The sequence below is a fragment of the Lissotriton helveticus genome, chromosome 12 (genome assembly GCF_964261635.1).
Source record: "Lissotriton helveticus chromosome 12, aLisHel1.1, whole genome shotgun sequence".
Lineage (NCBI taxonomy): Eukaryota > Metazoa > Chordata > Amphibia > Caudata > Salamandridae > Lissotriton > Lissotriton helveticus.
This window is the reverse complement of record NC_136073.1, coordinates 18440777-18456531: the sequence shown is the minus strand read 5'-3', so window position 1 is coordinate 18456531 and position 15755 is coordinate 18440777. Positions and strand designations below refer to the sequence as shown.

The following is a 15755-nucleotide window of genomic DNA, read 5'->3' as shown; positions in this document are numbered from 1 at the left end:
TTCTCACTCCAGAGAGTGCAACAGTAGGGAAAGCGTTGGATAGCGTAGGGGTAAAAATTACTATTCCAACTCCAGAGAGTGCAACAGTAGGGAAAGCGATGGATAGCGGGAGGGTAAAAATTACTATTCCCACTCCAGAGAGTGCAACAGTAGGGAAAGCGTTGGATAGCGTAGGGGTAAAAATTACTATTCCCACTCCAAAATTACTATTCCCACTTCAGAGAGTGCAACAGTAGGGAAAGCGTTGGATAGTGGGAGGGTAAAAATTACTATTCCCACTCCAGAGAGTGCAACAGTAGGGAAATCGTTGGATAGCGTAGGGGTAAAATTTACTATCCCCACTCCAGAGAGTGCAACAGTAGGGAAAGTGTTGGATAGCGTAGGGGTAAAAATGACTATTCCCACTCCAGAGAGTGCATCAGTAGGAAAAGTGTTGGATAGCGTAGGGGCAAAAATTACTATTCCAACTCCAGTGAGTGCAACAGTAGGGTAAGTAAAGATTTAATATATTAATAAAAATCAATTAAAGATCAATACCAAGAAAATATTAATTAAAATAAATGACCAATTTAATATTATATAATAATGAATCAATTACAAATACAAATTAATATTAATAAATAAAATTAATTACCTATTACTACAAATTAATTACCAATTAATTAATACATTAAAAATAAATACCAAATAATAAATAAAAATGATTTACTTAATTACAATAAAATTACTTCCCCCCTATACCCTTATAAACCCACAACCCACTCCAGAAAATAAATTAATAAAATTAACTTAGTTATCAAATAATCAATTTATAAAAGTAAATTACCAATTACAAATAAATTAATTACTCATTAACAATTCAAACTGAATACCAATACATAAATTAACATATTTAATTAATTACAATGAAATGACTTCCCACCCATTTCCCCTATAAACCCACAACCCGCTACACAAAATAAATTAATTAAATTAATATAATTATCAATTAATCAATTAATAAACATTAATTACCAGTTAAAAACTAATAAATTACCAATTAAAAAATAATTAACAATTAATTCAAAATAAATACCAATTAAAAAATTAACATACTTAAATAATTACAATTAAATTACTTCCCACCCTGTTCCCCTATAAACCCACAACCCACTACAGAAAATAAATTAATAAAATAAACATAATTATCGATTGATTAATTAATTAATAAAAATACATTACCAATTAAAACTTAATTACCAATTAAAAATGTATTAATTACCAATTAAAAATTAATTAACAATTAATTCAAAATAAATACCAATAAATAAACTAACATTTTAAATTAATTACAATTAAATTACCTCCCACCCTATTCACCTATAAACCCACAACCCGCTACAGAATTAGATTACGCAAAAATTAAATAACATTAAAAAAACTTAACAAAATTAAAAATTATTAAAAATTCGATATATTTAAATACTTATATTATATACTTCGATATTTTGACTTTCTATATTTTAAAAATCGATATTACTTACTTTGATATTTTGAGTTTCTATATTTTAAAAATCGATATTACTTACTTCGATATAATGACTTTCTATATTTTAAAATTCGATATTACTTACCTTCAATTCGATATTTTTAACCACTATATTCTGTCCCTTCGATATTATGTTCATTCTATATTTTTAACTCGATATTATGTCCATTCTATATTTTTCCTTCGATATTATGTCTGTTCACCATATTTTTATATTGTTTCCGGGGTCCCCGCATGTGGGTGGGAATATTCAGTGCTTGTGACTTTGATGAGGATACCCCTGGAACAGAACAAGGATTACATGAATCCTTCTGAGCGCGAGCAGCTGTTGCAAGTCAAGATTTCTGTGTTACGTGAAAAGTATAAAATTTTCTCCATTTTACATCATGCTAAATTTTGCACGAATTATGTACCCTCAGGTGACTAGGGCAAGTAGAACATTTCTTTGTATTTTAAAACATATTAGCACTTTCTAGGCAACTGTTCCACCTCATCAGTACCACTCGGATACCTAAATACCGAAATAAGCAACTGAAAGGTGAGCAGTCAAATTTGTTGCCGCATTTATAGTAACCTGTGATCCTAGATTTTTTTTTTTTGCTGAAATCTGCAGTTTATGCTGAGCTGCGAGACTCCTATAGTCCCTTGTCACTAATTAATACGGACAATAAAATCTTCGCCAAGCTACTCGCCTCCCACCTTCTCCCCCTCATGCTGCTCATTGCCAGCCCGGACCAGCCCGGTTTCATTCCTGGCCACGTGACCTCTCACAATCTCCGGACCATCTTCTCCGTCCTCCATCAAATTAACCCTGTGCTCCCAGCAGTGGCTGCCCTGCTTGACGCCACCAAAGCCTTCGATACCTTAGAGTGGCCTTTCCTTTTCTATCTCCTTCCCCGCTTGGGCTTCAGCCTGGTCTTCAAATATTACTTCTCTACACCCTTCCCACTGTCCGTCTCCGGATTAACGGTCACATATCTGAGCCCATCTCCATCGAGCGTGGTACCCGGCAGGGGTGTCCGCTGTCACCCATGCTTTTCTCCATTGCAATGGAACCCCTTGTGGCTAGACTTCGGCAGCACCACACCCAGAGAGGCATCGGCTTTGCGGCTCGTGCTCTCGTAGTCCCCATGTATTCGGATGATGTTACTCTGTATGTCCGCAATCCTCAGGAGAACCTCAGCCCACTGGTTCATGAGCTGATACGGTTTGGGGGCTACTCTGGTATCCAGGTGAAGCGGAATAAGTCCGTGCTTTTCCCCCTCCCTGATGCCACTGTGCCTTTCACTCCGGATTACCCCTTTGTGTGGGCGTCGGGTCCACTAGATACTTAGGCAACTGGCTGAGTAGCGACGTGGACGAACTTTGGAGAGCTAACGTTGGCTGCGCTGTGGACTGGTTTGAGCCCAAGAGTCCCCTCTGGAGCTGGTTGCCTCTGTCTCTGGCTGGTCGCATAGCCATTGCCAAGATGGTGGTGTTCCCAAAGTTTTTATATTTGTTTGTCATTGTTCCCATCCCCCTCACTGCCCACTTTGTTTGCAAAGTCCGATCTTTGCTCATTACTCTATTCTGGGACGGTCGACAGCCCAGGATCGCATATAATATTCTCACCCTCCTGATATCGCGCGGCGGCCTTGGCGCGCCAGATTTTAAACTTTATGCCCTTAGTCCCCAGGCCAGTTTTCTTCATTTTTGGCTCCACCCCACTCCTTTTCAGCCGCATGTCGCGGTATAAGCCGACCTTGCTGCCCCGTGGCCGCTCATGACCGCCTTGTTCGCCCCGGCGAAACTCCCACGCACTGAGATTGATACGGTGGAGACCTTACGCTGGGCCTGGGATGGGCTCAGTAAAATACTATGCCAATAGCTCATCATCCGGCTTTTCCTCCTCTCCAGACTTCTGGTATGGTTAAACATGCCACTCGCTTGGGGCTTTCCACAGTGTCGGACCTCTACCCTGGGGGCACATTCTTCTCACTCGCTGCTGACTCCGGCCCCATGGACACTGCTTTGCTATCAACTTAGGGCCACCTGCAGGGAGCTTCACTCCTTTTTTCCTCAGCCCCCTCCCTCAATGGCCACTCTTGATTTCCTTTACGTGTCCCCCTCCCCTCAGAAACTAGTTACTAAAATCTATACCCTCACACTAGCAGCATCTTCCATTTCAACCAACCGGGCGCGTGTGGCGTGCGGTGAGGACTTGGGTGTCGAAATCTCTCAAGTTGACTGGCTCTATTGTTGTAATCAGATTAAAAGTCTATCCCCAAATTACCACCTGCGCCTTATCCACTTTAAGTATTTGCATAGGCTCTACCAGACTCCTGCCCAGTTGCACAAGATAGGACTTATTCCCAGTGATAGATGCCTGTGCTGCTCTGCTCCTGCGGAAGACTTTTCCCACCTCGCCTGGCTGTGCCCTCAGGTCTCCGCATACTGGTGCGAGGCCTGCGCCGCTATTTCTGAGACCACCTCGTCGCTGGTCCAGCCCGATCCTCTGCTTTGCCTCTAAGGTTTCGTAAAATCTTGCCCAGATGCCTCCTGCCGCTTGATTGCCATGCTGCTTGTCCTTGCGTGGCGTAGGGTCTCCATGCGCTGGGGTCGCAGGCCTGCATCTAAGGTCGCCCTCTGGCTTGAGGATGCATCGCGCTGTCAGACTCTTCTGTCCGAATTCTGGGACCTCATGCCAGCCAGATCCCGCCCAATTGACATATGGGGTCCACCCGTGTCTTACCTCTTAAGTCGCAACTCTCAGCGCCCTGCGAACTCTCCCGCGCTCCCCGCTGGCCCTTAACCGCGGCGGCCGCCGGTGAAGGTGAATGAGTAGCTTGCTTCTCATCCTCAATCCCTTCTGCTCCTTCAGCCTCTCTCCCATCTCGAGGTGCCTCTCTCCATGGCTCACTCTATTGCCCTAGTGCTCCCACGATATTTCTTCTCTGTATTGTTTCCAAGTGTTACATGCTCGAGGTAACCTTTGCTGAAATATATTGTATGCCTGTGTCTGATGTCTTGAAACAGTGCTATCTTGTAACCTTGCTGTGCAATTTTGTTCAATAAAGGTTTTTGAAAAATAAAAAAAAATCTGCAGTTTATGCAGCAGATGATGGATTATGTGGCAAATTCAGCCAATCTATAATTATGTGGAACATACTCCAGACGTAAAATTGGATAATTCCAGCGGCCCTGTTCCTAATGTTAGTGTCTCATGTGATTTTCCAAATTTTTTCACAAGTTTCTGTTTGCCCCTTTTTTTGTGCACAAGCACCATCTCCACATACAGTCGCAGATGGCAGCCATCAGTGGAGCACAATCCAGCGTCACTATAGCGCTTCGAACCGACGATGAAATTATCCATATGCTGAGGTTATTCAGAGCACAAGATCACAGTCTGCCTGAGTTAGACCACTTTCTCCGATGCCATGGTGGTGCATTGTTTGTGAAAGTGTATCTGTATACACAACAGGAGCACTTTTGGCAAAAGAGAATTCCAGACAGGCCACCTTGTCACCTCTCTAAGAGAAGGGGGCGGGATGAAGGATTTGGTGAGTCAGGAGACCCCCGTTCTCCGGAACTTTGGGGCATATTATCAAGGGGGGCGATAGGCACTTTTCGCCGGTTTAGCGGACGTTTTCGGCCGCTAAGCGGCGAAAATTCTATCGCCCTATTATCAAGCTGTAGCTAACAGCAGTTAGCGACAGCTTGAAGGCAATAGCGAGCGGTTTGGGGATTGCTTTGCATGTCAGCAATATTTATCGCTAATGACATGCAAAGTGGGCACCCGTTAGCGACTGAAAGCAGTCGATAACATCGCTATCGCCTATTCACAAGGCTGGTGTAGCGATGGAAATATTCCCACTATCGCCAAAAACTAACGCTTGCTCTGACCAGTTCTTAGCCATGTTATCCAATGGGAGGTGGATAACATTTTAAATTAATTACAATTAAATTACCTCCCACCCTATTCACCTATAAACCCACAACCCGCTACAGAATTAGATTACGCAAAAATTAAATAACATTAAAAAAACTTAACAAAATTAAAAATTATTAAAAATTCGATATATTTAAATACTTATATTATATACTTCGATATTTTGACTTTCTATATTTTAAAAATCGATATTACTTACTTTGATATTTTGAGTTTCTATATTTTAAAAATCGATATTACTTACTTCGATATAATGACTTTCTATATTTTAAAATTCGATATTACTTACCTTCAATTCGATATTTTTAACCACTATATTCTGTCCCTTCGATATTATGTTCATTCTATATTTTTAACTCGATATTATGTCCATTCTATATTTTTCCTTCGATATTATGTCTGTTCACCATATTTTTATATTGTTTCCGGGGTCCCCGCATGTGGGTGGGAATATTCAGTGCTTGTGACTTTGATGAGGATACCCCTGGAACAGAACAAGGATTACAGGAATCCTTCTGAGCGCGAGCAGCTGTTGCAAGTCAAGATTTCTGTGTTACGTGAAAAGTATAACATTTTCTCCATTTTACATCATGCTAAATTTTGCACGAATTATGTACCCTCAGGTGACTAGGGCAAGTAGAACATTTCTTTGTATTTTAAAACATATTAGCACTTTCTAGGCAACTGTTCCACCTCATCAGTACCACTCGGATACCTAAATACCGAAATAAGCAACTGAAAGGTGAGCAGTCAAATTTGTTGCCGCATTTATAGTAACCTGTGATCCTAGATTTTTTTTTTTGCTGAAATCTGCAGTTTATGCTGAGCTGCGAGACTCCTATAGTCCCTTGTCACTAATTAATACGGACAATAAAATCTTCGCCAAGCTACTCGCCTCCCACCTTCTCCCCCTCATGCTGCTCATTGCCAGCCCGGACCAGCCCGGTTTCATTCCTGGCCACGTGACCTCTCACAATCTCCGGACCATCTTCTCCGTCCTCCATCAAATTAACCCTGTGCTCCCAGCAGTGGCTGCCCTGCTTGACGCCACCAAAGCCTTCGATACCTTAGAGTGGCCTTTCCTTTTCTATCTCCTTCCCCGCTTGGGCTTCAGCCTGGTCTTCAAATATTACTTCTCTACACCCTTCCCACTGTCCGTCTCCGGATTAACGGTCACATATCTGAGCCCATCTCCATCGAGCGTGGTACCCAGCAGGGGTGTCCGCTGTCACCCATGCTTTTCTCCATTGCAATGGAACCCCTTGTGGCTAGACTTCGGCAGCACCACACCCAGAGAGGCATCGGCTTTGCGGCTCGTGCTCTCGTAGTCCCCATGTATTCGGATGATGTTACTCTGTATGTCCGCAATCCTCAGGAGAACCTCAGCCCACTGGTTCATGAGCTGATACGGTTTGGGGGCTACTCTGGTATCCAGGTGAAGCGGAATAAGTCCGTGCTTTTCCCCCTCCCTGATGCCACTGTGCCTTTCACTCCGGATTACCCCTTTGTGTGGGCGTCGGGTCCACTAGATACTTAGGCAACTGGCTGAGTAGCGACGTGGACGAACTTTGGAGAGCTAACGTTGGCTGCGCTGTGGACTGGTTTGAGCCCAAGAGTCCCCTCTGGAGCTGGTTGCCTCTGTCTCTGGCTGGTCGCATAGCCATTGCCAAGATGGTGGTGTTCCCAAAGTTTTTATATTTGTTTGTCATTGTTCCCATCCCCCTCACTGCCCACTTTGTTTGCAACGTCCGATCTTTGCTCATTACTCTATTCTGGGACGGTCGACAGCCCAGGATCGCATATAATATTCTCACCCTCCTGATATCGCGCGGCGGCCTTGGCGCGCCAGATTTTAAACTTTATGCCCTTAGTCCCCAGGCCAGTTTTCTTCATTTTTGGCTCCACCCCACTCCTTTTCAGCCGCATGTCGCGGTATAAGCCGACCTTGCTGCCCCGTGGCCGCTCATGACCGCCATGTTCGCCCCGGCGAAACTCCCACGCACTGAGATTGATACGGTGGAGACCTTACGCTGGGCCTGGGATGGGCTCAGTAAAATACTATGCCAATAGCTCATCATCCGGCTTTTCCTCCTCTCCAGACTTCTGGTATGGTTAAACATGCCACTCGCTTGGGGCTTTCCACAGTGTCGGACCTCTACCCTGGGGGCACATTCTTCTCACTCGCTGCTGACTCCGGCCCCATGGACACTGCTTTGCTATCAACTTAGGGCCACCTGCAGGGAGCTTCACTCCTTTTTTCCTCAGCCCCCTCCCTCAATGGCCACTCTTGATTTCCTTTACGTGTCCCCCTCCCCTCAGAAACTAGTTACTAAAATCTATACCCTCACACTAGCAGCATCTTCCATTTCAACCAACCGGGCGCGTGTGGCGTGCGGTGAGGACTTGGGTGTCGAAATCTCTCAAGTTGACTGGCTCTATTGTTGTAATCAGATTAAAAGTCTATCCCCAAATTACCACCTGCGCCTTATCCACTTTAAGTATTTGCATAGGCTCTACCAGACTCCTGCCCAGTTGCACAAGATAGGACTTATTCCCAGTGATAGATGCCTGTGCTGCTCTGCTCCTGCGGAAGACTTTTCCCACCTCGCCTGGCTGTGCCCGCAGGTCTCCGCATACCAGCCCGAGGCCTGCGCCGCTATTTCTGAGACCACCTCGTCGCTGGTCCAGCCCGATCCTTTGCTTTGCCTCTAAGGTTTCGTAAAATTTTGCCCAGATGCCTCCTGCCGCTTGATTGCCATGCTGCTTGTCCTTGCGCGGCGTAGGGTCTCCATGTGCTGGGTCGCAGGCCTGCATCTAAGGACGCCCTCTGGCTTGAGGATGCATCGCGCTGTCAGACTCTTCTGTCCGAATTCTGGGACCTCATGCCAGCCAGATCCCGCCCAATTGACATATGGGGTCCACCCGTGTCTTACCTCTTAAGTCGCAACTCTCAGCGCCCTGCGACCTCTCCCGCGCTCCCCGCTGGCCCTTAACCGCGGCGGCCGCCGGTGAAGGTGAATGAGTAGCTTGCTTCTCATCCTCAATCCCTTCTGCTCCTTCAGCCTCTCTCCTCTACTTGAGGTGCCTCTCTCCATGGTTCACTCTATTGCCCTAGTGCTCCCACGATATTTCTTCTCTGTATTGTTTCCAAGTGTTACATGCTCGAGGTAACCTTTGCTGAAATATATTGTATGCCTGTGTCTGATGTCTTGAAACAGTGCTATCTTGTAACCTTGCTGTGCAATTTTGTTCAATAAAGGTTTTTGAAAAATAAAAAAAAATCTGCAGTTTATGCAGCAGATGATGGATTATGTGGCAAATTCAGCCAATCTATAATTATGTGGAACATACTCCAGACGTAAAATTGGATAATTCCAGCGGCCCTGTTCCTAATGTTAGTGTCTCATGTGATTTTCCAAATTTTTTCACAAGTTTCTGTTTGCCCCTTTTTTTGTGCACAAGCACCATCTCCACATACAGTCGCAGATGGCAGCCATCAGTGGAGCACAATCCAGCGTCACTATAGCGCTTCGAACCGACGATGAAATTATCCATATGCTGAGGTTATTCAGAGCACAAGATCACAGTCTGCCTGCGTTATACCACTTTCTCCGATGCCATGGTGGTGCATTGTTTGTGAAAGTGTATCTGTATACACAACAGGAGCACTTTTGGCAAAAGAGAATTCCAGACAGGCCACCTTGTCACCTCTCTAAGAGAAGGGGGCGGGATGAAGGATTTGGTGAGTCAGGAGACCCCCGTTCTCCGGAACTTTGGGGCATATTATCAAGGGGGGCGATAGGCACTTTTCGCCGGTTTAGCGGACGTTTTCGGCCGCTAAGCGGCGAAAATTCTATCGCCCTATTATCAAGCTGTAGCTAACAGCAGTTAGCGACAGCTTGAAGGCAATAGCGAGCGGTTTGGGGATTGCTTTGCATGTCAGCAATATTTATCGCTAATGACATGCAAAGTGGGCACCCGTTAGCGACTGAAAGCAGTCGATAACGTCGCTATCGCCTATTCACAAGGCTGGTGTAGCGATGGAAATATTCCCACTATCGCCAAAAACTAACGCTTGCTCTGACCAGTTCTTAGCCATGTTATCCAATGGGAGGTGGATAACATGGCTAAGAGCATTTAGTCGCTAATGCGAGAATATCGCTATATTCTGAGCGATATTCTCACATTACGCCGCTATTGCTGGATATTTTAGCGCTATGGAGAAAAACGTTGCTAATAGCATGTTTTCTCCGCTAAAATATCCAGCGATGGGCAGCGATAAAAAAAAGTCGCTAAGCGCATTTAGCGATAAATATCGATAGTTGTTGGTAATATGCCCCTTTATCCGCTGGACTAAGCGGCACCGAAGTCTCAGATGGCCACGAGCTCACCATGAAATCTTCAATATCTCCTGGGTCGAGTAATCCCTCCGGGTAGGTGAAATACCCATAATTTGCTTTCGGGCGTAATTAATATGCAGCCTGTTATTTCGCGCTACACTTTAGCTTGAAATGCATCCTCGCAACAATTTTTAGCGCTGGAACACATTAAACAAAATTGCCCCCACCAACAGCCACACGTGTTCTGTTGTTTGTGTCCTCTGTATATTTTTACAGCATGTGGTGCATTTTGCAGGACATTTTTGCAGCAAATGGCAGGTAACTACACAAAGTGGTGTACTAGCGTAACTTCGGCGCTTTCTAAATGGTTGACATGAAGGTTGAAAGCACTAAGGGCCAGATGTAGGTAGCCAAATACCGGTCGGTAACGGCCGAATTCGGCCGTTACCGACCGGTATTTGGCTTTCGACATGTAGGGGGATTGCAACAGGGCATTTCGGTAATTTTACCGATTCGGTAAATATACCGGTCGGTAATTTTACCGACCGGTATTTTTACAGAATTGGTAAAATTGAGATATAGGTGGGACTCTTCTGAGTCCCACAAGCCCTACAAATTCGGTATTTTACCATCAAATTCAATTTGATGGTAAAATACCGATTCAGGTGTGCATGCACATGTGTGCATGCACACCTGTGCCATATGACAGGCAGACCTGCCCTTAGGGCAGGTATGCCTGCCACATGGCCCCGAACCTTTTTTGGGGGTGCTAGAGGGTGTCAAAGTGACACCCCCTGCACCCTTGTCAAAATCGGTATTTACCGATACGGTAAATACCGACCGGTAATGCCCCATTCATTCCTATGGGCTTCAAAGCCCATAGGAATGAATGGAGCATTACCGGTCGGTATTTACCGAATCGGTAAATACAGATATTTACCGATTCGGTAAATGGAACATCTGGATGTTCCTACATACCCCCCTTCTTATTTACCGATTCTTAATTACCGAATCGGTAAAATTCGGTAATTAAGAATCGGTAAATAAGTTCTACCTACATCTGGCCCTAAAGTCCTTGAGTAAATGTTTCAGCATTTTTGAAAACATAATCCTCTGGCAACACTTGTGTGACACTTGTGCAACACTTGACACTTGTGCAACACGTGTGCGACTTTTGTGCAACATTTGTGCTAATGCTAGATCCCACAGTGAAAACCTACACATGTTCTCACTCCAGGCGTGAGCAAAGCCTGCCCTCCCTCCTGAGCCCTGAGTCAGCTGTTAGGAGCCTAGAGGCGGGAGGGAGGACACGAGCATGCTGTCACCTGGTGGCTAGATGCCAGCCCTCCCTCCCACCTTGATGATCAGCGTGCTGCCCGCTATCCATCGCTTCAACACCTCGTCAATGATGGTAGGTGCTATATAAATGCAATTACACTACAACGAGAATTTGGGTTCAAGTATCAAATTCAAAACTGTTTTGAGTACTTAACTCTGAAATTTAAGAGGCTGGTGTTGGCTATCAAAATGCAATGCCTTAGTAATTGTGGCAAAGTAATTGCCACCAGCTCCTGAAGCTTATATGTTAAATTGCACAATAGTAGTCACTACAAATGGAGGACCTTGCAGCCTTGGGTTGTAAGATTGTGTCTCTCTCACAGACTCCTTTCTTCATGCCCCCCGCAGGAGTCCGAGTTCCCCTCCCTGGAAAAGGCGCTCTCTTTCGTGGCGCTCATTGATGGGTACTACCGGCTTACTACAGACTCGCATCACTACTTCTGCAAGGGGGTGGCACCCCCCAGCCTGCTGTGGAACATCCAGAACCAGTGCCATGGGCCAATCACGTGAGTCCTAGGACAGCACCATGGATCACTGTGTGTGTGTGGGGGAGGGGGTATTCTAGGAATCCTATTTCTCTTCCAGGGGATACTCATCAATAGTCATAAGTACTGAATAGTCCCGTCCACGTGTGGGAATGAAAGGAACTGTGGACTTTTGAGGTGCTGGTGTGGTAGATAGCACATGTCTATCAGGAGTACGAGAAGGCGAATATACTAGAGAATATTCAGAACCAGGACTAACTCTTTGCATCTTCCAGTCCCTTATGCTCTCCAACCATCTCGGGGAAAGGTTAGTCGGAGGCGTATGCTGTTCTGGAGCTGAGGAACCCTCCGGCGTGATCTGAATGATCCTTCGGCCTGGGGAGGATAAAGCACTTCTCAATGTCATTACTTTAGATGTTAGGTCCTGAATTTCCCTCGATGTCGAAGGGTCCCTCGACGCCGGTACTGGTGACCGATCTATTCTCTGTCTCTTAGCAAGTGGAGCCATACAGGAGGATTTAGGTTTCTACGTCAACCTTCTCAACATCAAATGCGTCCATCTCGACATTGAAGACAACCTTCTTCTCGACGTCGAAGGAGACCTCCCAACGGCGCCATTCTCAATGGCAACCTTCTCGATGGCAATGATCGAGCTTGCCCTGTCGTCTGTGATGAAATACTGCGAACAAGGCCTACCAACATCGGAGTATTCAGCTTCGGATCCGGCATCGTTCCCTGAGGTGCCCTCGACGTTGGTGGTGTTTTTGACATCAGCACTGTGGCCTTCTATGGCGACCGCCCATATCGTCAATGAGTCTTCTACGTCGAGCGTCTGCCTTCAGCCGTCGTAGGGGAGATGGACTTGGACCGGCTACAAGTGGTGGTCGAAGTCGGCCGATGAAAAGCAGACACATGTCTAGATTTAGACTTTGCCATACCTGGCATCGTCCGCTTCAACTGCGATAGGTCCTTCCACGCCCACTGTGACACAGGCGACCTAGAAGATGAAGGAGAGCACTGGGGTATTTTCAACGTTGATCTTTTTCTCGATGGTGAATTCGACCGATGCCTTCTTTTTTCTCCCTTTTTCTTGTGCTCTTATATTATTTGAGAGGTGTACTCTTTCGAGGGATGTCCTTCCAGGCCACTGATAGACTCCTTTCCTCTCTCCTGCATAGCGTGCAGCTTGATCGTCTCCCTTTCATGAAGGGTCCTTCTCGAGAACATCTGGCAGTAGTAGCACTTGTCAGGTCTGTGTGAGGATGGTAAGCACACAATACAGACCGATTGCGGATCTGATTCAGCCATTTTCTTCCCACAGGAAGGGCACTTATTAAATAAGGCTGGCATTTCTGACAGAAAAAAGAACTGAAAGTCAGAAAAATGATGGAAATAGTACTGTTAGTACTAAAAACGTCGAGTGAAGACAAAGAATTCCACTTGAAAAGACCAATTAGTGATAGAAATCCACTAACTGACGAGCTCAGTGCTCCAGGATCCTCACAGGAGGAGCTGGTAAAAAAGACCTGCCCTAACTGTCACCTGTGGGGCATGATGGGAGCCTGGAGGTCTTGAAGGTCTTAAAGGCACAGCACCAGTTTTTTGCTGAGTGTTCTATATGCAGCCTTCTGGGCTAATCTGCCTGCTATTACTTTCCCTTTTTCCTTGAAAATAAAGGCTTTGTTCAAACAAGTTAAGAGTACATTTCTCTATGTCATGGAAATGTTTTTACATATCTTTTATTTTAAATGAAAAATATAAATGCAATATTGGCATATTTGAGCCAAATTTGGTGTTTTAGACTTTGTGTGTGTGTGTGTGTATGTGTGTGTGTGTATATATATATATATATATATATATATATATATATATATATATATATATATATATATATATATATATATATATATATATATATATGCATAATATATATATTGATGTATGTTTACACAGGACTAGTCCTTAGATTTGGTTAACCATGCATTAATATATACATATATATTTTGTATGCATATATTTTTTGTAAATGCTCTGGGGTCCCAGCACATGGGTGGGACTATTCAGAGCTTATGCCTTTGATGAGTATACCCCTGGAAGAGAACTAGGGTTACAGGTAAGTAATGTATCCTTCTCTGCTACACACGTAGGTGACACCATCAGCTGGTGGAGACCTCTAGGCACCTATGGGTGTGCACTCACCTTCACTACAGCTTGAGAGAAGTAGGCCGATAATCCTGTTTTCGGTTGAAAATTCTCATTTCCAGCCATAATAGCATTACTCGGAGGGCGTGACTGGGAGACAGCTGCGGGCTCAAAGGCATGGTGGGGGTCCATTGGGTGGGTGGGTTCGGGGTCTGAGCAGGGCAGGTTGGGGGGAAGGTGATCCCAGGGAGACTTTAGGGGGGCTCAGTGATGTGGCCCTGGTGCTAGCGAGGATACAGACCCCTCTCAGCACTGGTCGGGTGGTAACATACAGCGATAATCAGGGTTTAGCGGTAGCTTCAGTCCTGTGGGCCTCGGTGCCACTGTACAGGCTCGGTCTGAAAGGGAGGGTTCTGGGGGTGTCTGAGAATATTACACAGACTGAGCTCTAGTGAACTATAGTGATTGCTCGTGCCTCACAACAGGGGTCGATTACGAGTCTTTCTTCCTCTGTAAAGCCCTATGGGCCTCATTTATGATAAGTGACGCATCGCTGCGGGAAAACAGCGATGCGTCACTTTTCACTGCGCCATCCTTGCGAGACCAATGATGGGTCATATTTACAGTATGACGAATCATGGCGCAAGGAGTTACAGATACGTCAGTATTTCTGACGTATCTGTAAGCGCAAAAGTCACGCATTGCTGGAATGTGTCACAAAAGTGACGCAACTCCAGCAATGCGTCCTTTCACATGGGAAAGCCCCATGTGAAAGGGCTTGCGTCAGTCTTACGCCTGCTGTGAGGCAGGCGCAAGATTTTGACGCAACAGCGTCCTAAAAGTGACGCAGTGAAATCTCATAGATTTCACTGCGTCACTATTACGAGGCTTTTTGCGGGGGAACGCCCACTCTGCATACATTATACCTGACGCAGGTATAATGTAGCGCAGGGGTTTACAAAGGGACGCATCTGCTTAGATGCGTCACTTTGTAAATAGTGCGCAACAGGAGGCATGTTTTACGCCGCCGATGCGTCACAAAAAGTGACGCATCGGAAGCGCAAAACTGACGCAAGGCCTCATAAATGAGGCCCTTTATTTCTAATCCTGGAAAAGGATGAGTGGGTGCATATAGACTCATGGTGAAAATATCACAGCAATAGTGTTTCAAACAAATTTCACCATACTACACAAGGACAGTGCACTTATAGACAGAGATGAGGAAGTAATGCCGCGGAAGGGGCGAGTAACGCACACATGCACGCACTAGCACCATGAAAAAGTGCAAGCACAGCATGGCCACTGTTCTTACAGATCCATTACCCACAGGTTTGGAAAGGGAAGTGAGCAGGCGTGAGCACTTGTTTTGGCACAGTTGACGCTGTTGTGTCACCTTTGCCTGGTTCTGGTTCCACAGTACTTTGTAGACTTGTGATAAGTGGTAATACAGGCGTCACTGATGAGTAAGCGTGTCTCCCTCCACTTTCAGCTCGGAGTTTGCTGTCCATAAGTTGAAGAAGACGAGTAACTTCCACCCTGGGAACTACATACTGCGCAGCTCCCTGCAGGACTTTGACCAGTTCATCCTTACGGTCTGCGTGGAGGTCAGGATGGCGTCGCCGACACTGTGCAGCTCTTTCTACTGCAGTGCTGGTCCATGTTGTAACACTGTGCTCCCTATAGTAACACTTCCCCACTACCCTGACACAGCCCTTCCTGAGATAGAGTAATGTGTGTTATAATGCTGTGCTCCCTGCTGTAACACTGTACTCCCTATTGTAACACTTCCTCCTCTACCCTGACACAGCCCTTCCTGAGATAGAGTAATGTGTGTCATAATGCTGTGCTCCCTGCTGTAACACTGTACTCCCTGCTGTAGCACCTTGCTGCCTACCCTGACACAGCCCTTCCTGAAATAGATGAATCTGTATCATAATGCTGTGCTTCCCATTGTAACACTTTACCCCGTTGTAACACTGGCTCCCTATTGTAAC

General features: G+C 45.5%; 1 protein-coding gene across 1 annotated transcript in view; it reads left to right on the top strand.

Annotated features, from left to right (window-relative positions):
• JAK3 (Janus kinase 3) overlaps positions 1–15755 on the top strand; it is a 279679-nt gene that overhangs the window by 82566 nt on the left and 181358 nt on the right. Inside the window, exons 8-9 of the mRNA XM_078669301.1 lie at positions 11483–11640; positions 15251–15365. Of these exons, the coding sequence (XP_078525427.1) occupies positions 11483–11640; positions 15251–15365 (273 nt within the window). The remainder of the gene's footprint in view (positions 1–11482; positions 11641–15250; positions 15366–15755) is intronic.